Source organism: Panthera pardus, unplaced genomic scaffold (genome assembly GCF_024362965.1).
Source record: "Panthera pardus isolate Hobbes unplaced genomic scaffold, ASM2436296v1 HiC_scaffold_15, whole genome shotgun sequence".
Lineage (NCBI taxonomy): Eukaryota > Metazoa > Chordata > Mammalia > Carnivora > Felidae > Panthera > Panthera pardus.
Genome location: NW_026526710.1, coordinates 2,754,539 through 2,781,086, shown reverse-complemented (window position 1 = coordinate 2,781,086; position 26,548 = coordinate 2,754,539). Strand labels below are relative to the sequence as shown.

At 49.2% G+C, this 26,548-nt stretch overlaps 1 protein-coding gene across 12 annotated transcripts in view; it reads right to left on the bottom strand.

Annotated features, from left to right (window-relative positions):
* KDM2B (lysine demethylase 2B) overlaps nucleotides 1–26,548 on the bottom strand; it is a 153,173-nt gene that overhangs the window by 11,870 nt on the left and 114,755 nt on the right. For all 12 annotated transcript variants that reach the window (XM_053901993.1, XM_053901989.1, XM_053901986.1 and 9 more), the window contains 2 exons: nucleotides 6,893–7,117; nucleotides 1,290–1,433 (listed from right to left, as the gene is read on the bottom strand). In XM_053901993.1, coding sequence (XP_053757968.1) covers nucleotides 1,290–1,433; nucleotides 6,893–7,117 — 369 coding nt within the window. The remainder of the gene's footprint in view (nucleotides 1–1,289; nucleotides 1,434–6,892; nucleotides 7,118–26,548) is intronic.

Here is a 26,548-nt window from a genome sequence, read left to right as displayed (position 1 = left end):
ACAAAGGTGGTTAAGACAGGTGGCTCTGGATCCAGGCCAGGGGTCAAATCCTAACTTTGCCTCTTACTAGCTCAGTGATCCCGGGCAAACCACTCCATCTCTGTGGGCCAGTGCCCTCCATCATGGAATGGAATGTACCGGTCTCACCACTGTTCTGCAACAATTCAGTAAGATAACCTAGGGAAAGCAATGGGCCCAGGGCCTGTTCAGTCATTTAGTAGCACTGGGTGCTAGGCGTGAGCAACACAGAGGTGCTGTCCCTGCCCTTGAGGAGCTTCTGATCTGGGAGACAGAAGTAACCAGGCAACTAAAACATCAAGTCTGACTTCCAAAGCCAGGGAACAATCACAGTGCCCCCTTCAGACCGTGAGGTGTGTGCAGGAGGATGAGCCTTGCAACAAGCCCCCACTACTGCCACCGAAGAAAAGAGACATTTCAGAGCTGAGGTAGTATTCGGGGCGAGCCCACCTCAATCTCTCTAAAACACACACATAGGGGCACCTAAGCGGCTCAGTCAGTTAAGCGTCCAACTTTTAATTTCGGCTCAGGTCATGATCTCCTGGTTGTGAGATTGAGCCCCACGGCCAGCTCTGTGCGGAGCGGGAAGCTTGCTTGGGATTCTCCCTCTCTCTCTCCCCTCCCCCCTTGCCCACATTCTCTCTTTCTGAAAATAAACAAACATTAACACACACACACACACACACACACACACACACACACATACACTGAGGCTGACACCTGGGCTGAGAGGGCTGACGACATTCTCTGGGGACAAGCCCAGAGCAGTCTCCTCCTTGCAGAGGTAGAACCTGTTGCCTAAGACAGGAAGGCACAGCACAGTGGTCCCCACAAGAAGGCAGCCCTGCCCTGGGCACACCAAGGGAGCAGGTTCTCGGCACAAAGGGACACTGATGCAACCACCTGTCGTCACAGGGTCCGCCCTCCCAGGCCCAGGCTTCATTCTCCCAGAAGCCCTGAGCCAGGATTCCAGTGAGCAGCACAACCACCCAGTCTCTCCCTCTGGTCTCAGTGCAAGACTCTGGGAACTCTCTCTGGCTTTGTCTTATTGGGGGGTGGGGGGTACGTGTTCATTCCCTCGAAGCCACAGGTAGGAGGTCTGAGCTACTGCAGACCCTTCTTGCCCTCGGCTTGTTATCTGACACTCAGAACCCCCCCAGACTCAGAGGTCCTCTGGGGAAGGAAGCTCACTGTCCCCCAGCATCAGCACCACCAGAGGTGCTCAATGGGGGTGCCAAGCAGCACAGCCAGACCCCCCCGGGACCGCTCACCTTAAGGCATCCAGGGTGGATGATTTCGTTGCAGATAGAGCACTCCATTAGCATGAGGTTAAACTTTCCTTCTTCCTCTTCCACTGTGTCTTCTTTCCCTGCCTCGCCACACACCAGGCACACGGCGGTGTGGGGCAGCACTGGCTGAAGAGCCGGAGAGAGCACAGCGAAGTCAGCAGGGGCCAGAACCGTGGGGAGCAGGTCCAAGGCCAGGAGGCAGCAGAGAACTGGCTCAGCCACTGCCTGTCATTCATTCATTGATTCGTTCGTTCGTTCAAATACTCATCAGGCTACTACCTCTTTGTGCCAGATACTAAACGCTGGGAACGGCACTGGACAAGGCAAATAAAAATCTCTGCCATCCTGAGCTTACATTTTCATGGAGGGGGGCAGACAAATGAAAACCAACAGGATATGCTGTGACAAGGGACACGGAGAAACATACAGCAAGGAGGGCCAGGTGAGGGGTGGAAGGGGCTCATTCAGCACGTGGAGGTCAGGGACAGCGTCCCATGCGAGTCAAGACCCAAAGGAGGAGGTGGGGTGTGAACTGAGCCCAAGCCTGTGGGGGACTGAGGCTGTGCACCACCGGCGGCCATCAAAGCAAGTCCAAGGACTCCAGGGTCCCCACAACCTTTACAGGGAGGTCCGCAGGGTCAAAACTATCTTCAGGGTAACACTAAGATGCTATCTGCCTTTTTCAACTATGCTGACATTTGCACTGGTAAGGGACATTGCCGGTCCTCGTCAGGGCAGTACTGAGTTTGTCCCTGCCACACACTTATTACAAAGACCACCGGCTTCACTGAAGAAGGTCTTTGATGAAGCAGTAAAAAATTACTAATTTTATGAAATCTTTGACCCCTGAAAACATAACCTTTTAATATTCTGTACGACAAAATAGGAAGTGTGCATCAGGTGCCCCTGCTGCATACCAAAGGACGATGGTTATCTAAAGGAAAAGCACTCGTGACTAAGTTGTGACCTGACTTGGTCATTTTCTGCATAGAACATCATTCTACTTGACAGAGCAACTGAATTTAAAAAAAAAAAAAAAAAAAAAAGTATTGGCAAGTTTCTCAAAGATGAAATGAGCCGGTCACGTCCAGAAAAACAAACTTACAGCATCCGTTGCAAATGATAAAATTCAAACTTTAAAAACAAAAATTAGAATTTTGGAAAACCTACACTAGCCACCATGAACTGGGCAGCTTCCTAATCACACTTAAAGACTCTTGAGAGGAGACTGGCGGTGTGTCAACAAATGTGTGGGGTTTTTGTTGTTTTTTTTTTTTTTTTACATAGTATAACACTGTTTGCCCCTATTTGGAAAATCTGTATAACTCAGTGAGCCAGTTTTTCCAAATGACCCCACGTGTGATGTTGTAACATCATGCATGAGCAAATGAGCTTTTCGGGGGGGGGGGGGGGGGGGGGGGGGGGGGGGGCGCCAAGGAAAGACTAATGAATTTTAATGTAACAGCATGACAAGTTCATTGATACAGTTTCAGATTCCACAATGCAACTAACCTTTAAGAAACTGCCACCTGTTGCGTTCTGGTGGAGTACCAGAGATTTCCACCCCTACTGGGAAGACTGCTAAAATACTCCTCCCCTTTCCAACTAGGGATCTGCACCAGGCCACATTTTCCTCACATAGTTGCTCCAAAACAATGTATTGCGACAGAATGAAGACAGACATATATATGAAAATGCAAATCTTGTCTAATGAACCAAACATAAAAGAAAAGATTTACACAAACATAAAACAACGCCATCCTTCCTATTAATCACTTTTGTTTTGGAAAACGTAGCTAGTTCTCATAAAAATGTCATTTATGTTAACATGTAGTGGGTTTGTTCTTTTTATGTTTTATTTACTTAAGTAATCTCTACACTCAACATGGGGCTCAAACTCATGACCATGGGATCGAGAGTAGCACACTCTTCCAACTGAGCCAGCCAGGTGCCCCAAGTTTGTTCTTTTTAAATGAATTCCAAGTATTTTTAAAACTTCTCCATTTTAATTTTGAATAATAATAACCCACATAAATAAAGCTTTTGCGGTGGGGGGGGGGGGGGGCTCATAATTTTTAAGAGGGTACAGAATTCCCAAAACCACAACGTTTGAGAACTGATGTGCTAAACCATAAACCCTTTGCAGGCAGAGTTGAGCCACTTACACTCTCCCCCCTTTACACACCCACCCTCCCTGTACCTGGGATCCAGACGAAGCACACAGTCAATTTTTATCACACTGAATTAACAGAGCTTCAAAAAGGCGATATAGGCTCCACTACTAAGTGAAAAGTCTATAAAATGGCACAAACATTTGAGTTCAAATAAATAGAACACTGAAGGCAAAAGAGCCATCATTTGTTCAACAAATACTTAATAAACATCTGCTGAAGCCTGAAGCAAGCGACCAAAAGGGGAACAGTGATGAGGAAGGCAGCTGCTCCCCCGAGCTGTTTGGGAGGATGAAGACAGAACATGCTGAAATCCTAGGAAGACATGGCAAAGTCATGTGCAAGTGCTATGGGGGCAGCGAGAGGCTGATTTCCGGAGGACTCCCAGGACAGAGAATGTGGGCTCCTGCAGGCGCAGAGAAGTGAGGAGCAGGAAAAGGAAAAGGGACCAGCAACCCACGCGAAAGGGGACAGAGAAGCAAGAGCCAGACGCGCTCAGCCACTGGGAGCAGGCCAGGCCACCGGGGACAGGGGAGTGTGGAGAGCCCAAAGCTGGGGTGCCGGGTGAGGAGCACCTGGCAGCCAGAAGACGGTCTGTGATGGGATGGGCGAGGGTAGGGGACTGAGTCTGAAACTGGCAGGCAGAACCACTGGCAAAGCTACCGCAGAGACTGACGAGGGGAACCCAGGCCCGAGCCAGCAGGGAGATGGTGCTGGACGGTGCAAAGGGACGAAGCCTCACAGGGAGGAGAGAGACAGCAGCACATCAAGAAAGAAGAGCCTGGAAAGGGAGGAGAGGGGGCCTGCATGTGTCAGAGGCGGGTAAACCATGGCAGGAAGAGCCCCGGCAACGTGGAAAAGTTGGAAGAAGAGTAAAGAGGACCCTAATGGTCAGGCCAAGACGACACTTGCTATTAGTTCCGAAAGCCACATCAGGTTGGAGAGCCACACACAAAATTGAGGTTTCCTTCAACCAACACTCACAGTGGCAGGCACCATGGCTGCAAAGCATAGGTAACATCAGAGACAGGTCCCATAACTGGCCCTGGGACACAGGGCAGGGACGAGGGAGGGCTGAAGAGGAAGAGACAGTGCCGGATCACTGCCAACATGCTGTGTTTAGGGGACACTATTCTCAAAATCGTAAATCCTGACAGCATGCGATGGGTCACATGGACCCTCACTCCAGAAAAATGTACCTAGAGGTAGGCACACAGACAAAAACCTGTATTTAATTTCAAGGGGACTCCCAACATTCCTGAAATCCACGGAAATGACCCGGGTAGAGGTAACGATTAAAAACACAAGTAACCCAACAAAAACTGCACAGCAAAAGGAAAAACAACCAACAGAGTGAAAAGGCAACCCACGAATGTATGTGATGATGAGTTAGTATCTAGGGCACATGAAGAGCTCCAATTCAACAACAAAAACACAGACAATCCAATTTAAAAATGGCCAAAGGACTTAAACATTTCTCCAAAGAAGCTACGGCCAACAAAATATGAAAAGATGCTCAACATCACCAATCATCAGGGAAATGCGGATCAAAACCACCACGAAGTACCACCTCACTTCCATCCAGGCAACTGCTTATCAAAACAACAGTAAATCACAAGTGCTGGTGAGGATGTGGAGAAAATGGAACCCTTGCACACCATTGGTGGGAATGTACGATGAAGCCGCCTCTGCGGAAAACAGTATGGCAGTCCCTGAAACCAATAAAAATAGAGCTACCGTATGATCCAGCAATCCTACTTCCAGGTATATACCCAAGGGAATTCAAAACAGGATCTCAGAGAGGTACTGGACACCCCCACGGTGCCCAAGAGCCAAGAGATGCAAAAGCAACTTAAATGTCCATCAACAGACGAACAGATAAAGAAAACACAGCACATACAAATGATGGAATACTATTCAGTCTTTAAAAAGAAGGAAATCGTGGGGTGCCTGTCTGGCTCAGTTGGTAGAGCATGCAACTCTTGATCTCGGGGTTGTGAGTTCAAGCCTCACATTGGGCACAGAATTTATGAAAGAAAGAAAAGAAAGGGAAAAGAGAGAGAGAGAGAGAGAGAGAGAGAGAGAGAGAGAGAGAGAGAGAGAAGAAAGAAAGAAAGAAAGAAAGAAAGAAAGAAAGAAAGAAAGAAAGAAAAGAAAGATCCTGACCCATGCCACTACGTAGATGAACCTTGAGAACATGACGTTCAGTGAAATGAGCCAGTTGCCGAAGGAGAAATACCATGTATATGAGGGATCTAAAGCAGGCACACTTAGACAGTAGAAAGATGGTTGCCAGGGGCTGGGGGAGGGGAAATGGAGTTGTTGGATGGATATAGGGTTTCCATTTGGCAAGATGAAAAGGTTCTAGAGATCAGCTTGCACAACGAGTATGTAGGTATTATGACTATACTGGACACTTAAAAATGGTTAAGATGGTAAATTCTGTTCTGTGTTTTTGACCATAAGAAAGAAAACAAAAAATAAAAACAAAACACTAAACTAAAACAAAAACAAAAACGCAGGCAGTATGTGTGGAGGGAGAAGGGGAAGGAGTCCCTGGGCTCAGAGGGGCAGCAGCAGCCGGAGAGAAAGGTGCACCCAATGCCAGGCTGGGCCTTCAGAGCAGCTCTCCCAGGAATCCTGTCCCTCCTGCTGAGCCTGCTTTCCCACGGGAGCAGAGAGATCACCGTTCCCACAGGGAGGACCCTGAGGACCTGGGAGCAGCACCCTGCAGAAGGTGGGGTGTGTGCTGTAGGGATCCAGGGACCAACCCCCAGACCATGTTTTGCCAGGGTCTGTGCCACTGGCCCGTCCTGGAGCAAGGCTGGGGCGGGTGAGGCAGTGTGGAGGGGCCGGCCAGGCTCTGCAGCAGCCCGGCTCCTGGGCACCATAAATCAGCCGTCTTTATCTGGGGCAGTCCCCTCAGGCGGGGCACTGACCTTCCACCTGGACCTCTGACTTTGAAGGCAGGACAGGAAGGAAGGGAGGGCCCAGAACCGTCATGAACTGGACCATAAATGTTGGCAATGGGGTCACAGACAGGACAGGCTGACATCTTTAACGGCAGATACTTCAAAGCACTCGGTCATCTAGGGAAGGAAGCAGTTCTAAGGCCATCAGCCTGTGAAGAAAAAGGGGCCCAGCAAGGTAAGTCTGCTCCCAAGTCCTGCGATGTGGAATCTGAAACAGCACGGGTCAGAGCCCCCTTTCTTCCCACAAGGGAGCCCCTCCTAGGGGTTTCTGCAGCTGCAACATTCTCTTTTAAGGGAGAAAAGAGGCAGACCAACAAGCAGAAGAACAAGCCAGGAAGGTGGGGTCTGGATTCAGAGGAGGGCCAGGGCCACCACCTCTGCTCTGCTCTGCTCTGGGGGTGTGGGGAGAGGCCCCCAGCGTGGCCGCAGCCGCCGCACTCACCGCGATGCACTGCCGCATGATACAGCTCTGCTTCATCCGCCCGGGGCCCCCGAACTTCTTCATGTCCTTGCAGAAGTGACACTCTCCGCACTCGGTCCGCAGGCAGGCCTCGCACTTGCGGCATCGCGTCCGGCGCCGGCGAGCTCCCGCCGTCGTCCGGTTGGCGGCCAACTTCACGGCGGAGGCCGGGCCCAGCTTCCCCTTGGGCCGACCTACCGCCCGGTTCTGCGGGAGAGCACACAGGGCCGGTGAGATGGGCCGCAGGGCTGGCCGGACCCCCACCGCAGGGCCTCTGAGGCTGATGTGTTCAGGTCCCAACCCCAGGACCTCAGGCTACGACCTTATTTAGAAACAGGGCCTGTACAGAGGCGATCCAATTAAAATAAGGTCATTAGGGTGGGCCCTAATCCAGTACAACTGGCATCCTTATGAAAGGGGAAGTCTGGACACAGGCACAGAGGGAACACATGTGGAGACACAGGAAGATGGCCATGTGACTGGAGTAATGGGTCTATAAGCCAAGGAAGTCCGCGGCCACCAAAGGCTCCACCAAAAGTTGGAATAGACAAGGCAGGATCCTCCCTTAGAGCCTTCAGAGCAAGCGTGGTCCTGTTAACACCTTGATTTGAGACTTCTGGCCTTCAGAACTGTGAGAGAGTAAGTTTCTGTTAAGTGTCCCAGCTTTGGGTAGTTTATTATGGCAGCCCCAGAAAGTAAAAAGAGGACACCCTGCTTCTGAGAGCATGTCCTGGCTCAAGACCCTTCTGGGCCCCCACGCCTCGGCAGAGGCCCCTGCCCGCCTCAGGCCAGGTCCCACTACTTGTGCTTCCCGAGAGAGGCCGTACACGGCCACACGGGAGGCCTCTGTCCCCTCTGCCAGGAACACAGACTCCCTTCCCCACTCCGCTTGGCTAATGCCTACTCTTCAGCAGGCCCCAGTTTACAACTGCTTTCTTCTGGCAGCCTCCCTGTCCTGTGTTCAGGGTGCCTTCCCCCATGAGGCAGACTCAGGAAAGCAATTATCAAAAGTCTTGTCACCACTGTCCTTTCACAAGATGGCCTGGCACACCAGATGTGCTCAATAAACCAAACAAACCCAGGTGGAATGAGACAGTAACCCTAAGGAACCCTGACTTCAAGATCTTCTCTAAATGGGCTCCAAATGCTTCTTTCCCGGTGACTTAGAGGAAGAACAGAAGGGAAATGAACAGAAAGCAGTGCAAAAATGTGAAAGAGTGAACCAGCCAGCCACAGGTCCTGTTCAGGGGTCCTTATACCCCAGCCAGCAGTCTCAGAGCCTCTTACAAACCAGGATCCGTGGTGGAGTTCCTGGGCCAACCGCTGGAGGACAGAGTCTGCTGAGGGGCCCTGTGCACCTGGGACTAAAAGTGGGAGGGACCAGGACGTAGCCTGCATTGTCTGAAGCACATTTCCAAGTAGCAGGAGAGTTTGCTGAAAAATGGTTCATCTGTCAGGGAGACACTCCTTACCCCAAACCATCTGATCGAATTGGCCTCAAATGCTTAACGCCCTTTGCAGTCAATTAATCTCCAGTCCAGTCCCAGCCTTTTAATTTCACTCGCTTGCCACACCCGGATCCCTAAGAAAATTAGCTCCTCTAGTCAGTTCTGGGGGCCCAGAAGTGTGGTTACTATGTATCACAACAGTGCAAAGGGTCCTCCTTCCAGGGACCACCTTCCCCCAAGACCACAGGGGCTATCTAGAAGCAGCCACATCAGAAGGAAACACCGTCCACCTTTCATCCGTCTTTTCTCCAGTGCAGTGGTCCCTGCGCAGAATGAAGATCTCACACACGCACCCCACTTCAGTACCGACACCTAAGTGGACCCTTCCCTCCAATTCATCTTCCTAGCAGCCTGCAACATTCAAGGGAACTGCAAACCCGTCTGACGGCTGAGGTGCTCACCTTGGAAGTGCTGCTCCTCTGATCTTTATCCCCCGCAGCTTGCCCTGAGCTCCAAAGGGGAAAGGGAGACACCAGACCTGGCTCTGGTGGCCCATTGGTCCTCATCAACCCCATCCTGACCCTGCCGCTGCCACAGAGCCACTCCACGCTCACTCAGTCACGGCCACCCTGAGCTGTGAGGTGGCCCGGACAGCGGCCCTGTCACCAGGGAGACCCACAGATGGGCCTGTCACCACCAGCTGCCTCGGGGAAGGGGCTGCTCCCACACAAGCTACTCTGCCTTCCCTAGCGAAGGTCTCGCGGCCCCCTCCCACCAGTCCTTACACTGCACCCCAATGAGGTCTTGAGTGCCCCTTGTCACACACAGGAGAAGCTTGGCAGCCCTAACACCAGAAGAGGGATAGATCGGCCCACACGTCATACATGTACATTCATGTCAGGTATTGCTGCCAGATGAGTAGTAAAGGGAAAAAAAAAAAAAAAAAAAAGATGAGTTTTCAGAGGCTTTGGAGATGAGAATGGTACATGAGGAGCCACGGACCTGAACACTAAGCAGCTGACCAGAGAGCAGCAAGTGTGCCAGGCAGAAGCAGCTGATGACAAGGACGGTGACAGCAGTGATGGTGGATATTTGCCGAATGCTTGCTACTGTGATCATCTTTTTGCATATGATATCACCTTATTTTTCCAATAATGACCCTATGAGAGATGCCATTCCTCAGATGAGGGGACTGGAGAGGGAGGATAAGTGGCTTGCCCAAGGTGACAGAGCCAGTAGAGGATGAGCACACACCCAGACTGTGCTCTGAGCACTACGAATTACAGCACACGGGCAGGCACAGCAGGGCGGGAGTCCACTGGAGGTGAGCACACACCCTTGCAAGAGGCCCCTGGTTAGTGCCTTCACGCCCATAGTAGGACAGGTGCCAAAAGAAAGTACACAGAAGCACATTCACTGCCAGAGAAGTGGAAACCAGGAAGGTTTCTCCCTCCCGTCACAGCCAATGCGAGTAAGATTCTACCCCTATAAAGAGCACATGTCCTCTAAGTGACTCAGTCCTCAAACCCTGGCAATGAGGCAGACAGTGCCGAGCCTCGAGTCAGGTACAGATGTGAGGGCAGTGCACACAGTCCAACCTCCAAGGACAAACCAGAGGGGAAGGGCTCAAACTCTGACTCCCACAGCAGGGGATTCTAAGGAGTAGCTGCTTTGGTGAAGGACTGAAAACATTCCTGGGGTCCAAACACGGTTCTCTTCTTCCACTCAGGAGCGTCAGGTATAAATAGCTGCTGGGCACCTCTGTCCTTACTGGCCATGGGGAGAGTGTCCCTCTGAAGTCAAAAGTTAGGCCAATCCAGCCGGGGTCACAGAGCTCATAAGTGACTGTGAAACAAGTCTACCTTCCAGTGCTTTCCAAAGTACATTCCTCTCCAGAGAGGCACTTTTCCAACCCATTAAAAAAACCCAAATTCTTCAGGATCCCAATGGCAGCTGAGACATCCCGGAAAATGACAGGGCAAACGAGAGACGATGTCCTGGAAGAAGAGGTGTGAGGAGGCTCTGTTTCTGAAGACCTTGACTCAGGCCCTCTCTAGCCAGCTGCCAAGTCAAGCTAGAAAAGCTGCTGCCACCTACAGCCTCATGGCCAGTTTTTGCGGGCAGTGGACACCAGCTGGCTTGTCAGGAGTCAGCTGAGCAACACTTGAAATGCAGGCACCTAAGAAAGACCACCCAGAAAATCAACAGGTGAAAAAGACAGTGGAGGGTCTCTATTAAGGAAGGTAAACAAGTCAAAGCCCTGTCATTCTGGCATGAAACTTCTGTCCTAATCTCTTCTGCGTGATACCCAAAGGTTCAAAACTCAGGGTGCCTGGGTGGCTCAGTCAGTTAAGTGTCCGACTTTGACTCAGGTCGTGAACTTGTGGTTTGTGAGTTCAAGCCCCACGTCTGGCTCTGCTGACAGCTCACAGACTGGAACCTGCTTCAGATTCTGTGTCTCCCTCACTCTCTGCCCCTCCCCCGCCTTGCACCCTGTCTCTCTCAAAACTGAATTTAAAAACACTTAAAAGTTCAAAACCAATTCTAAATTCCACTCTATCCTACCTTTGCCTCTATTTGTTCAAGTAACCCAGAATGCATCTTTGTTAATTTCAGCATGAACTATTCTCAGCAAAATGGAGTGATGGTATCCACTGACTTTCACCTTACAAACTGGCCTCTTCAACCCCAAGGCCACTTGTTGATTTTACCAGCCCAGCTCCACCTGTTAAGGACATCTAGAGTCCATAACTGTCCCCCACACAAAACATAGCATTCTGACACCTCTTCTCCATCAGTTACTCCTAAGCATTTTCCTTAACAGCAATAGTATTTTGGTAGTTCTTTCATTCACTTGTTCATTCATTCCACAAATATTAACAGTGCATCCTATCCATCAGATCCTCTTCTCCTGAATATTCTTGGGCAGAACCTCTTCAATCCCTCATGTCTAAAATACTGGGATTAAAATTACTTGGATTAACCTAAATTAATGAAAAGACATCCCATGTTCATGGATTGAGAGACTTAATATTGTCATGATGGCAATACTCCCCAAAGTGATCTATAAATTCTATGCAATCCCTGTGAAAGTCCCAGCTGTTTTGTTTTTTTGTTTTTTTTTTTCTTTTTTTTGCAGAAATCGACAAGCTGACCTTAAAATTCATGTGGAAATGCCAGGGACCTGGAAAGGCCAAAACAATCTTGAAAATGAAGAGCAAAGTTGGAGGATAAATACTTCTTGACTTCAATACTTACTACAAAGCTCCAGTAAACAAGACTATGTGATGCTGGCATAAGGACAGACATATTGATCAACGGAATTGAGAATCCAGAAATAAACCCTCACAATATTTACGACAAAATGAATTTTGAGACCAAGTGATTTTCGGCAAGTGTGTCAAGATGATTTAGTCGGGGAAGAGAATAGTCTTTTCAACACATGATGCAGGGACATGCAAAAACAATGAAGTTGATCCCCTACCTCACACTATTTGTAAAATATTACCTCAAATTACCTCTTACCTAAATGTAAGAGCTAAAACTATAAAACTCTTAGAAGAAAACAAAAGGGTAAGCCTTCATGACCCTGGATTAGGCAATGATTTCTTGGATAGGACACCAAAAGCAGAGGCAACAAAAGAAAAGAGATGGACTAAACTTCAAAACTGAAAATTTTTGTGCTCAAAAGGGGCACAATCAGGTGAAAAAGCCCAGAGAGTGGGAGAACATATTGCAAATAATACATTTGGTAAGGGACTAGTATCTAAAATATATAAAGAACTCTAATGACTCAACAATAAAAAGACAAACATCCCAATTTTAAAATGGACAAAGGATTTAGGGGCGCCTGGGTGGCTCAGTCGGTTGAGAGTCTGACTTCAGCTCAGGTCACAATCTTGCAGTTGACAAGTTCCAGCCCCACATCGGGCTCTGTGCTGACAGCTCAGAACTTGGAGCCTGCTTCAGATTCTGTGTCTCCCTCTCTCTCTGCCTCTCCCCCACTCATGCTCTGTCTCTCTCTGTCTCAAAAACAAAGATAAACATTAAAAAAAAAATTTAAAAAATTAAAAAGTGGACAAAGGATTTAAATAGGTATATTTTCAAAAACATACATACAAATGGGGAACAAGCACATGGAAAGATGCTTAACATTACTAGCCAACAAGAGTATGTAATCTGCACTGGAGACTCATTCATTAATGAGTCACAGGTTCACCCACCTGCCTACTCAAGTGTTTTCTGGCTGAGAATTCTGTACCAGATTCAATGGTAGGTGCTGGGAATACAGAGATGAATAAGATACATCCCATACTCTCAAAGGCATTAGAGTCTAGGGTGAGAAAAACAAACCACCACGTAAATGCAATGCAATGTGATGGTGATGATAACGATATTACAAGTAACGCTGTCTGAAGTAATCATTCCTTTCAATATTCGCATCAGTAACCTATGAGACAGGAATTATGATCTCCATTCAGGAGGAAACTGAAAGAAAAAAAAAGTGAGGAAACCGAGGCACAGCAGAGTTAAGTCACCTACCTAATGTCATACTGCCAATGAATGAGAGGCTGAGATGGGAGCCTCAGCAGTGACTCTAAAGCATGGCCCCCGGCATGCTGACCCAGAAGAAATGCCTCATCTCACTGGGAAGGGATATTGGGATAAGGGTCACAGACAGAGGAGGTGGCGACTAAGGTGGGTCTTAAGGGAGAACAAGCCGCATCTTCAGGCCGAGGGTAGGGGTGGGGGTAGGGAGCAGATATTCTAGGCAGAAAGAAGAGTAATAAGATAGAGACGTGAAGTGACATGACATGTTCAATAGCCTGACACAACTGCTTGAGATGTCAGAAGCCCAGTCTTGTAGGGCCTCATAGGACACAGAAATACGGTGTCCCCTGTAAGAGCAGTGAAAGGACTTTACGCTCAGGAGCAACATGCACAAGTGTGAGGAGTGACTTTCTGGACAGTGAGCAAGATGACAGGCGGGGAGAGGAGTTGAGAAGGGTACGACCACAGCAGTCCAGGCTGAAGATGATGAAGGCATGAGCAGAAGCCACAGAAGCGTTAACAGGGAGGGGATGATTCAGGACATGTTTTAGAAGCAGACCTGGTTTTAGAAGCCCCCGGAGGCTGCCTGAACATGGGGCATACAAGCAGGAAGAGCCCTGGAAAGCTCTGAGGTTTATAGCTTGAGCAACAGGAGAACAAGGGGCCTAGGAGAGGAAGGAAAGATCAGTGACTCCACCGTGGACACACAGAACCTGAGGAGCCACAGGACATTCAAGGAAGCTGGCCGGCAGCGGGAGGGACCAGAGTGGATCCACAGCCGGGAGTCAGCATCACATACTGTTAAACTAGTTAAGTCCACGAGGCTGCCCAGGGAGGACGGGCGGAGTGAAGAGGGTCCTGGACACTACCTCCAAGACTACGGACATTCAAGGGCCAGTGAGAAAGACCAGCCCGCGGAGGAACGGCCGGAAAGGCAGGCAAAGCAGCAGGCGGTTGGGTCATCCCTGAGCCAGGGAAGAGTTTCAAGAAGGGACGACTGTCCAGAGGAGTCAGTGAGAAAAACAGTGAAATGTGGCTGTGTGGTTTTACAGTGAAGACCGTTGTATATTTCCCAGCAAGCTACCCCCAACAGCAGCACACTGACACTCGGCCCCACGAGGGGTAGTGATGGCCCCCCCCACATCTGTCATGCTAATGCTGTACTTTACTGCATAACATAGATTCACCTCAACATACGTCTGTTCCCAAATCTTCATGCATAATGGACATCCCAGAAAAAGCTGGATGTTAGCAGCAGTGTGGGGCCCCTTAACACACACCTGTAGACTCCGGGGAGGGCTTTGGTTTGTTTATATACTGAGGGTAAGGAGCAAGAGAATAAAAACACGAGAGCTACCGGAAACCCAGGGGATGCGAGGACCTCTGGAGAATCTGAGGAAAGCTAAGGACCTTTTCCCAGAAAAATGCACACAAAGTCACAAACCTTTGATATTATTTCAGGAAGGTTCAGGGACCCCTGTCTTAAAATTTCATGAGAAGCTACAATGAGTAATACAGTAGTTATGGCTGCACAAACTTCTGAGAGATTTTCCTCTTCATAATTTTCTATTATTTTTACTTTTTTAAAACAACAATCACTTTTAGTTTAAGAAAAGGAACAAAGCTATTTTCACTTCAGGGGTTAAAAAAAAAAGATGGAACACGTATTCTCATTAACAGCCCTTTTTGGGGGGCATCTCCTCAAACTGAACACAGCTAAAGAATTTTCTGACACATTCCGCACTGAAGAAGCAAATCAAGTCCAGGGGAGAAGGCCCAGCCAAGAGTGAGCACTGGCAAAGAGCAGGCAAGGGGTCTCCTCCTGCCCACCATCACCACCTCGCCCCCACCCCACACTGGGAGCAGGGGGGAAAACCCAGGCTGCTGGGGGAAGCCACAGGGCAGACACACCTAAGGAAGCCTGATGCCGCCCAGGACCGGACACCAGCCTCAGGTGGGCACTAGAGATGGGCACGGACTTTTAAAGTGGAACAGGCAAAATTCTGATGCGGGGTGGGTGTGAGAGGGGCCAGGTGCAGCTGCTGGGGGTAACTGGGCAAGAGCAATTCCCGACAGGGCCTCTGCCGGTCTCTTTCTGAGTGTACCTGCGTGCCCACTCCTCCCTGGAGGACACTTTACAGAAGAGTGGGGTCTAGAGCCCAGAGACTCACTCTCCGGTGGAAAGACGCAAATGCTTTCGAGATCCGTAGAGGAAGCCACTGTTCTCAGGCCCAAGAAATCCTGAGGCTGAGAAAGGCTGAAAAACCTAGTGAGGAAGGGCTAGAAGAGGCCAACAGCAGGGAGTTACAGCCTGGAGCTTCCACAGGCGTGGGGTCCTTCACTGACAATCTTCTTCTCTGCCGGGAATATGGGAAAAACCTGCTGCCCACTGACCTGGCTTAGGGGTCAGCTCAATACACCTGAGTGAAACAGACCGCCTTAAAGTGAAGCTCAAGAACTTCTGTTGCTGACAGCTCCAGAAGGGCCACACAGGGCTGACTATCCTCAGGAGGGGGAAAGCAGTCTGGCTACCGGGAGCACAGGTCCTCTCCTGAAGGAAGGCTCTCTCAGGAGTGGCAGACCTGAAAACCGTGGTTATTAGCCCAGAGACACATGAAATCTTGTTTCATACCTTGACAAAGATTGCATCTCTACCATAGGCCACAGGGTGTGGCCAAATTAAAAAACCAAAACAAAAGCAAGTAACAGGAACCTCAATCCAGAAACACCAAAGCACAGTCCAGGCTGGCTACCAGTGTCTTCTTGTGAATAAGCAGATGCAGAAAGAGTAACCTGCTGGCAGGAATTAAGCAGACCCAAACTGAACTGAAAATCTTTCAAACCAAGATTTGGTGTGAACCAAGAAGCAAGAACTGAGAACCATTCACACACTGTGCTGCTGACTTGATAAAAGTTCCAAGACAAAAACCACTTGGGTTGGCTCTGGGTTAACCCAATGCCTAAGACCGGCGAGATTCAGGAACGCCTCATAAGGTGCATGTGCCTGAAAAATATCCCAGCAAAACTCAGAGAACAGTAAAATGCAACTAAACAATAAGATTTAACTTCATCTGTTGGATAAAACCACTTAATGATGTGTCTGATACAATTTAAGCGCAGCATATACAGCGCTTCCTCAATCGCCCCCAACGGACGAGAAAGACGTTCCTACATCTCGGCCTGAACATTCCAAAACATCTTTATTCGACTGAGGAAATGCACCCAGGATTATAAATAAGCATCTTATTCACCTGGTCCCATGCCCACATGATAACTTAACCCACCCCATGCTTAATTCCTCGCACAAGTCCACCTAGCCTGTGTCCTGTTTCAAATATTGTGCAGACTGCACTCCGTAAAACCTCAACTTTCTTCCCCCGCTTCCTAAACACGAATGTTCCCGGAGCAAATTCACGCCGTAAACACACCCAGGGCTTTGTTTTATACACAGATTTCTCCCCCCTCGTCCCAAGAGAGGTTGCTTTCCCTTCTAAATCCAACCCAGGCCAAATACTGCCATCTGGGGTCACGGCTTCCTCCGCCCCGCCGTGGCGGAGCGCACTCGCCGGGTTCCGGATTCCCCGCGCCGGCCCGCGGCTCGCACCCCTTCCTGTCTCCGTCTGCCCACGGCGGGCGGCGGGCGGCGGGCGGCGGGCGCGCGGCGCCCAGACAAAAGCTCCGGCCGTCGGGCCCACGGGCCCCGGCGTCCTCCAGCCTAGAGGCCGAGGGTCCCGGTGCAACTTTGCAAACAGAAACGAGGGAGGCGCAGGCGGCCGCAGGTCCGGGTGCGCCCAGGGCGGCCGGCACGCGCGTGGGCCGCGGGCGAGGGCTCGAGGGGAGGGCGAGGCGCGCCCTGGCCGCCAGCGCCGGCGCCCGCAACTTGCCCGCGGGCCGTGGCCCGCGCCCGGCAGGGCCCGCCCGACGGCGAGGCCCACATTGTCCCCGCGGCACTGCCGGCCACCCTCGCGCACAGCCGCTCGCACACGCCCCCTGCCCGGGCCGGCTGCGGGGCCCGCGGCGCCCCGGCGGCCGCCGGCCTGCCGAGCTCCTCCACGCCCCGCTCGGGCCCGGCCCTGGCGGCCCCGCCGGCGGCGGCTGCAAAACTTTCTCCTCATCGCGGCGGCCGCGGCGTCGCTGCCGCCCGGGGCGCGTCAGTCGGTCGGTCGGGAGATCGGCGGGCGGGCGGGCGGCGGGTCCCTCCCTCAGCCCCACCCCGGGCCGCCGACCTGGTCCGGCTCCGATTCATAGTCGTCGTCCTCGGCGCTCACGGACATGGCCATGGCTCATGGTGGGCCCAGGCTCGCGCGCGCTGACATGGCTGGAGCGGCGCCGCCGCCGCCGCCGCCCGCCCGGAGCAGGCTCGGCTCGCCCTGGCTCGGGCTCGGGCTCGGGCTCGGGCTCGGGCGCCTGCTGCCGCGAGGAGGGAGCCGCGCCGCGCGCCTCGCACGCCCGCGCGGGAGGGGGCGGGGAGGGGCCGGCGCGGGGAGGGCCGGGGCGCTCATGCATATGCATGAAGCGAGCCAGGAAGGGGCTGGCCCCCCGGGCCGGCGGGCCAATGGCGCGGCCGCGGCGCTCGGGCCGCACACAAAGGGAGCCCGGCCTGCGGTGACATGGGGGCGGGCCCGCCGAGGGCGGCCCCTCGCGGCCGGCGCGCGGGGACTGGGACTGCGTGGGGGCGTGCCCCACGGCCCGCCCGGCCCGCGCGCCGCGGGATGCACATGGGTGGCTGCACGCCGCCGCCGCTCTAACAGGAAATGCACGCCCGACCTGGGGTGGGGTCTTTTGTGTGGTCCTGCGGGGCGTCTGGCAGGAGCCCCGGGGCGCACCGGCCACGGGGGGCGGCCCTGCACGCGACGCCAAGCAAGACTCCCTGTGCCCCCGGCAGCGGGCACACAGGCGCCCAGGTTTGCACATGCTTTGGGACCAGGACCTGATGCCCGCGAATACGGGAGTCCCGTACCCGGAGCTTTTAGGCCCACTGGCTTGCATACGGTGTGGGGGCTCAGTTCCCCCGGAAGCGGGCAGTTGGGTTGGGTAGGTACCCTGACGCTGCCCTCTCTGCTCTCAGGTTTGCCTTTCCAGATCAAGAAGGAGTCCACGTGAAACGTACTGTGGTGCAGGCGGGAGTTCCCACAGAGGTGCCGGAGTTGGACGCTCCCAGAGAGAACGCCCTGAATGCACTCTGCCCCGAGTTGGGCGCCCCACCGTCTTGGACAGAAACCTTCCTTCCAGTGGTACCCTGGAGGTGATATGCCCTGGAAGCGATCTCAGAAGGGGCAGGGCACTTGCAGGCCAGAACCCAGTTCTCCTATGAGATTGGCAGTGTCTGAGCCTGGCCCAGAAGGAATGGGTTCTAAATTCTTAAACTGTAAGAATTTAAACTGTAACTCTTGATGCTTAATCCAAAAGCAGCCCAGTCCTGCAGAAAATTGTTACTGGAAATCCAGATTGAGATTCATTAAAAAAATTAAAAAATGTCTATGGGACACTTTCCTCCCCCTGCCCTTATTCCAAAGAGGAGCTCTGACCATTAGCTAGAGTAATCAATGCTGTTTGTTATAAGCATCAAAACCACAGTTAAACTCAAGACAAGGCGCAGATGACTTAGCTGGGCAGCTGGCATACTTATTGTCTAACTAGGAATGTCCAATATGACGCTAAACATGCATACCTGTGTGTGCTCAGTTTCTTCATCTGTAAAATGGGAAGGTATGCCCAACCCAGGGATGAGCAACCTTCTGCAGAGATCAAAGCCTTTCCCAAGAAAAAGCTTATTAGCTGTGAAATCTCGTAATCAACTCTGCAGTGTTGTCCAACTGTTATTCATGCCCAGGCCACTGGCCATGAAATCCACTGTGAGAACAGAAGGGACCCACAGGCAGGTCACCGCCTGGGCTTTCAAGGAAGGCAGAATGTATGTGGCAGAGACCTTGTAAGTAAAACTCAGGAGCTTCCAGCAGGGAGTCAGCAGGAGTGGGTAAGCAGGAATGTCAGTTTTACTGAGTGGATTCTGAAGTCTGTAGGAAATTTATACACCCACTGACACTATGGGGGAAAAATCCCAACAGACTTGCTCTTTACTGAAACATATTTATTCTGCGTTTCCTTCCTGCCTTCTTCCTTATAGTTTCTTTATAGTTTCCACAAGCCACTCAAGGTTAGCAAAAACAAAATGCAAAAGAATATCCCCCTCCTCTACCTTACTCCATCCCCAAAGATCTCAGCTTTGAAAAAGCTACAGTGATGGACCTAAGTCTGTATCTGATGACCTCTTAGGGGCCATTCTACCCATTAGGAAGCCCCTTAAAATAAAGGGGAGGGGCTGATAATATGCTAATCATGCTTTTACTTCATTGTCATTCATTGTGGTCAGAACTGCAAAGGTAAGGAAGTGGGACTTTTTCTTGAAGGTCTCTCCCATTGCTTATCAGGAATGCAAGATCACCTAGACTTGTCTTCGGGCGATTTCTTTTGAACTCTCAAAAGCTCTTTTCTGTATTTAAGGAAGTAAAAAGACACGGTTCCCATTTATCATGGCACAAAGAAGAGAAGGGGAAAATGTTGATAAACAAGCTGTAGCTAACACAAACTTCCTTCCACCATATCATTTCTGAACTAGAAGGGGCCTCACCAGACCCCCTCACTTCACAAATGAGGAAATGGAGACCCAAAGAAAATTAGGAAATACTCTCAAGCCCAGGGTCCCTTATATAATAACACCACCCAGAGACCCCCATCCTTCAGGGGTCCAGACAATAACAGCAGCTAATATTTACTAAAGCATGATTGCAGGGCTAGAGCCAGTGGTAAGTGTCTTGTAGACATTATCTCGTTATTCCGTATACTTTTTTTGAAAGAGAGGGTGCAAGTGAGTGAGGCAAGGGTAGAAGAGGCAGAGAGAGAGAGGGAAAGAGAGAAGAGAGAGAATCCCACAAGGGGCAGAGAGAGAGAGGGAGGGAGAGAGAAGCGGGGCTCACCCGAAGCGGGGTTCGAGCTCCCCCAATGCAGGGCTCCAACTCACCAACCATGAAATCATGACCTGAGCCAAAGTCAGATGCTTAACTGACTGAGCCACCCAGATGCCCCTACCTTTATTTATTTTTTAAGTTTATTTATTTTTCGAGAAAGCACATGCACACAAGTGGGGGAGGGGCAGAGAGAGAGAGAGGGAGAGAGAGAATCCCAAGCAGGCTCTGCACTGTCAGTACAGAGCCAGATGTGGGGCTTAAACTCAGTGACCTTGAGATCATGACCTGAGCTGAAATCAAGAATTGGACGCTTAGATAGAGCCACCCAGATGTCCTATGCCTTTTTGTTTGTTTGTTCATTTTCTTTCAGAGAGACAGAATGCATAACTGGGGGAAAGGCAGAGAGAGAAGGAGAGAAAGAATCCCACGCAGGCTCCTCGCTGTCAGTGCAGACCGTGAGATCATGAACTGAACCGAAATTAAGAGTCCGGACACTTAACTGACTGAGGCCCTTATTTATCCCATTAAACAGCCCTATCAGGTATGTACCATTGTTCACCCATTTTATAGATGAGGAAACTGAGGCATATTGCTACTAGGAAATGAAAGCACCTGGATCTGACTCCGCAGGCAGCTGGAGCCTAGAGCCGAGAGCCTGGGGCTTGGGCTGTTAATCACACCGCTCTGATCCCTCACGCCAGAGCCAAGAGAGGATGCCAAGTGAGATCGATACAAGCATCCAAGTGAAAAACTCAGACTTCTGTAGAATTAAATCCACTATCCCTTATTAAATTTTGCAAATTCTGTATTCTCGGTTCAAATTCAATTTCAAGGCAGATAGGTATGGTTTTGGTAACCAAACTGGTGTCTGATCAATCATCTGTCAGGGGCCAGGTGTGGAAGTAGGAAATCAGGAGTGAGACATGATAATGCAGTGGATCCTCTCCAAACAGTAAGAAGGCTCCTGCCAGCCACTATCCTAACACCTCTTCAAAATTCCTCTTTTGAGGGGTGCCTGGGTGGCTCAGTCGGTTAAGCGTCAACTTTGGTTCAGGTCACGATCTCACGGTTTGTGAGCCCAAGCCGCACGTCAGGCTCTGTGCTGTCAGCTCGGAGCCTGGAGCTTACTTCCGATTCTGTGTGTCCCTCTCTCTCTGCCCTTCCCCCGCTCACACTCTGTCTCTCTCTCTCATAAATAAATAAAATATTAAAATTTTTTTTTTTCTAATTCCTCTTTTGACACTTGCAAAGAACTTCTTACTCCTCCCCTCGGTCAAGTTTCCTTTAGCTAATTGGCACACACAATTATCCAACATTTGTTTTGTATTAAAAGCGTGCTGGGCTGTATATAAAATACATTATGCTAGGGGCACCTTGGTGGATCAGTCGGTTAAGCATCCGATTCTTGACTTCGGCTCAAGTTATGATCTCATGGTTCATGAGTTTGAGCCCTGCATCGGGCTCTGCACTGTCAGTGCAGATTCTGCTTGGGATTCTGTCTCCCTCTCTCTCTGCCCCTACCCCCTTGCTATCTCCCTCTCAAAATAAATAAAAATAAACTTTATTATTTTTTTTTTAATTTTTTTTTTAACATTTATTTATTTTTGAGACAGAGAGAGACAGAGCATGAATGGGGCAGGGGCAGAGAGAGAGGGAGACACAGAATGGGAATCAGGCTCCAGGCTCTGAGCTGTCAGCCCAGAGCCCGACGTGGGGCTCGAACTCACGGACCGTGAGATTGTGACCTGAGTTGAAGTCAGATGCTTAACCGACTGAGCCACCCAGGCGCCCCAAAAATAAACTTTAAAAACGATTAAGGGGTGCTTGGGTAGCTCAGTCGGTTAAGCATCCAACTTCGGCTCAGGTCATGATCTCGCAGTTTATGAGTTCGAGCCCCGCATCGGGCTCTGTGCTGACAGCTTGGAATCTACAGTCTGCTTCAGAATCTGTATCTCCCTCTCTCTGCCCCTCCCCTGCTCTCACTCTGTCTCTTGCTCTTAAAAATAAATAAACATTAAAAATTTTAAGAAAAAATGTATTCAGAAATACATTATGCTAGGCCGGGACCAGCACAATTGCCACCTGAAAATTTAGTGTTTACATTGTGCTTCTAGGCTTATCCTTTCTCCCTCATCTTTGCCTCATCTTTGACCCTCAGAGCTGAATGCTCTCCCAGCTCCACTTAGCCAAGGCTTATATTCTTAGAAAGAGCTTCCCAAAGCTGATGCCACCCGAGCAGTTGGTGCTTGCCCTGAGCCAGGAGGATCCAGAACTTCCACCAAGCAGTGAAGAAATAAACAAAAAACAGATGGGAGGCGAATCAGCCTTGGTCACAGTCGGCACCCACTTCCCTGTTTTCTCTCTGTCATTTAATTTTCTGGTCTGCCTATCAGATCATGACATACCAGGAATGACCCCTATATGCTGAGAGATTGTGCCCAGAATTAGCCACCTAAGGACACTGCAGGCTGTCCCCAGTGCAGGCACAAGCCCTGAGCTTATTAGGTTAAAGGAGGGGAGCCATCTTCTCTATCCCCATTTCCAGGAACAGGGACAAGTTGCCCGCTGGACTCTGGACTTCCCTAGGACAAGGGTTTCTCCTATGTGTGGCCCCTTTCCTTGTGCCCATGTCACAAAGGGCATGGCTAAAGCTTGGGAACATTATTTTCCAGAGGATCAAGGCAGGGAAAGAGAATGGATTCTCTGTCCAGACCAGTAACTGGCTGGCACAGTCCTAAACCAATGGACCCCATTTGTAAACATGCCCCTAAGGAGGGAACAGAAATGACAGAACAGGCACACGAAGGGGTAGCTTCCCAGCACAAGTAATAATTTATACTTAACAAGCACCAGGGAATGCGTGCTTCAGTTATTTTACTATATTTTACCCTTTGTCTCTGTTTTTCAATAGGTTTTTTTCCCCCTTAACAGCAAAAGACGGTCTCTTGGAGAGTTATTTTTCTAATAAAATGTAAATAAGAGGATTTTTTACATTGTGTCACATAGCAACTTAGGACTGATTCCAGGGTTGCCTGGATGAAACTACAGTTCAAAGAGTGTCTGTATGACCAGCCAAGGGCTGCAGCGATTTCTGCCGAGGAAATAATAATGTTATTTAATTGCTTTCTATTTTCCCCCTGGAGAGTCATTCATTCCACAAGCATTTAAAAACCATGTATATTTGTCATATGGGTCCTTTAAACAGACTGAGCTTTCTTTTAAATGGGGTTCCTCTCCTAATAATGTCTCCTTACGTTACCAAAATCAACCAACAAATATTTACATTCACTGGAAGATTTGTGACCGGGCACAGGATTTTTTAAAGATTAACTAATTTAACAGGTGACCGGCATTGATCTGAGAAATGTTTTCCCGCCATCCACCCCATTTCCAGTTCATTCGCTGACCTTAGGAAGTTACTTCCCTTCTCTACTCATTGCCCTACAAAAATCCAGGCTAAGGCTGAACACTCAATTTGGACGAAATAAATGAGTTCACTTTACAAACCCCTCTCCCCTGGGGCTCCGAAAAATAGGAGGGGCTAAAAATACTAAAATGCCAGCATAATTCTGGCCTACAACCAAGACTTCTGTACTTTAAAAATATTTCTTCTTAACAAGACCACATCTCCCCCCTTCGTTGCTTTCCTAATGGACACCCATCCCATTATGTATCTCCCCATCCTCCAGAGAAACACCTTACAGAATCAGAATAAAAAGTTCTGCATTTTCAAAGTTTTCAAAGGAAAAAGACTAAATCCCAAGATTTCTTAAGATGGGATGATAACATAGACAAGAGGCAAAACAGGAGTAAAATTAAGTTCATCACTGATTAGCAGCTGTTTACAATAGCCAAAATGTGGCATATCCATGCAATGTAATACGTATTTTTTTTTATCCATCATCATTGAGAGTGATCTTAATTCCTATTCCTGAAAGGTAACCTGGTTAGGAAATGTAGGCCCTAAACCCTGGGGCATGTTGAAACTAACCAAACCAAAGAGACAGTTGAATCACCTCTTAAATGAGCTGCTAACAGGCACTGTGGTGACCTGTTGGGCTCTGATGGTGCTTTAAAGACTTTAGGGAAGCCTGACAAATGCAAATGTACAGTGGTTGGTGTGGCTGGGAATAGGGATGGGGAAACACTCACTCTCTCTCTCTCTCTCTCTCTCTCTCTCTCTTTCTCTCTCTCTCTCTCTCTCTCTCTCTCACACACACACACACACACACACACACACACACACTCTGGCTGCAGCCATAGCCCTCTCTTCATTTACCATTCTTGCTTTTCTTTAAAAATGGCTCATCTCCAGCAGGCCAATTTGCCTTGAAAAGCCCCCTGGATCTATGAAATTCCATGAGTTTATCACGACACTCAACATAGAAAAAGCCTGACAAACTCATCTGTCACCATTTGAAATGGCCATTAAACCAACTCCTTATTTTGAAAATTGGTATTTAAAAGGGGAAAATTGAGCATGTATATGGTCTTTTCAGGAGGAACTGTATTTAAGGGTGGCCCTAATTGATGAGGGAAAACTGGAGGGAAAAAAGCCAAGTCAGTGATGTAATTCTCAACAATTTATATCAGTGATTTATTTCTCAATAAAATTTGGGGGAGGGTGTGCCAGCTAATTCACAAGGGAGAGCATGATAAAGTTCCATTTTCATCTTTTGATACAATTATTGACACAGGAAAGAATGAACAACTGGTACTGAAACCATGAGTGAATGATGGAGGGAAGCAGGGAACCAGGGGGCCAATGGATCCCCTTCCAGATTGTTCTCTGGAAGAAAGAGGGACAACCATAACTGAATAATGGGGTAACAGACCACCATCACCTTAATCCACCATTTATGATATTTAACTTTAACCAAGCCTTTAGATCTCATTTCCAGTTTACAGAAATTACAAGAGCTAGGGGGAAAGTTCCGTGACACCACAGGGAAGCAATCAGAAAAATTCACATAGTGGGATCCTCTGGAGGACACATGGTTCCATCTTCTTTACAAATCAATGTCCTGAGAAAGGTCTAGATTGAAATAGAATGAAAATAGATTCAATGTACCGTCCTGGATTGGAGCCTGGTTTAGATAAAGCATCTGCAAAGGATAATTTGGGAAATCTCACTATAACCAGGCACTAAGTGGTATTAAGGAATTATAAATTCTGGTAGGTATAACCCACGTGATTTTAGCTGTGTAGAAAAATATTTTTCTTTTTCAGAGATGTAAACTAAGCCCTAAGTATTTAGGAGTAGAATGACATGATGTCTGTAACTTTCTAAAGAATACTTCAGCATAAAAAATAAGGCAAGTTGAAGGGGTGCTTGGGTGGCTCAGTTCATTAAGCATCTGATTCTTAATTTCAGCTCGGGTCATGATCTCACAGTTTGTAAGATAGAGTCCTGGGCCAGGCTCTGTGATGACAGTGTGTAGCCTGCTTGGGACTCTCTCTCTCCCTCTCTCTCTCTGTGCCTCCCCCACTGGTGTTTTCTCTCTCTCAGAAAAAAAAAAAAAAAAAATTAAAAAGAAAAAAAAGAAGAAGGCAGGTCCCCCATTCACAGACAGGACCAGAGGATAATATTTTAAGTAAACAAACAAATAAATAAAATGGTTATTAAAACAATCGATTTTATGTTATATCTATTTTCCCACAATTAAAAAAAATATGATAAGAATCAAAGAAAAGGAAATAAAAGAAACACCCTCCCTCAGGAGAATGGATATATCAATAGGGAATGCTCAAACCAATAAGCCTTGCTCCACGGAACCATCCTGTCCCATAAACATTAACCAAGGGAGACATGCATCTAAATGTCTCAACTCCTTCAGAGTGTTTTGCTGCTTAGTTCTTTACACACACTGGCGGAGAACTCCAGTGGGTCAGAGTGGGTGTTACTCCAGCTGTCCCTTCTCACCTGCTTTCTTCATGTGTGATTAAAGTTCCCCTCATCAACAAATACACTTGCCCTTGTCACCTTTATAACAAAAAAGCAAAGTTAAACGATGTAAATACCTCACCTGTGTTCACCTACTCGTGCCTTTTTTTTCTCTAGATCACCTAAATTTGGAGAACACGTTACCTGGCAGCATCACGCGATCACACACACATCCATCCTTCTAAAAAAGCCAAATGAGGGGCGCAGTCGGTTAAGCGTCCGACTTCAGCCAGGTCACGATCTCGCGGTCCGTGAGTTCGAGCCCCGCGTCAGGCTCTGGGCTGATGGCTCGGAGCCTGGAGCCTGTTTCCGATTCTGTGTCTCCCTCTCTCTCTGCCCCTCCCCCGTTCATGCTCTGTCTCTCTCTGTCCCAAAAATAAATAAAAAATGTTGAAAAAAAAAAAATTAAAAAAAAAAAAAAAGCCAAATGAACGGCGCCTGGGTGGCTCCATTGGTTAAGCATCTGACTTCAGCTCAGGTCATGATCTCACAGTCCGTGAGATCAAGCCCCATGTCAGGCTCTGTGCCGACAGCTCAGAGCCTGGAGCCTGCTTCAGATTCTGTGTTTCCCTCTCTCTCTGCCCCCCTCCTCAATCAATCAATCAATAAATAAATATTAAAAAGCCAAATTATGGGGGGGGGGGGCGCAGAAGAACATAACTTATTCCCCATGTCAATGATCAAGTGTCCTCCTTTAACATGGGAAATATATGATGACATTTGACAA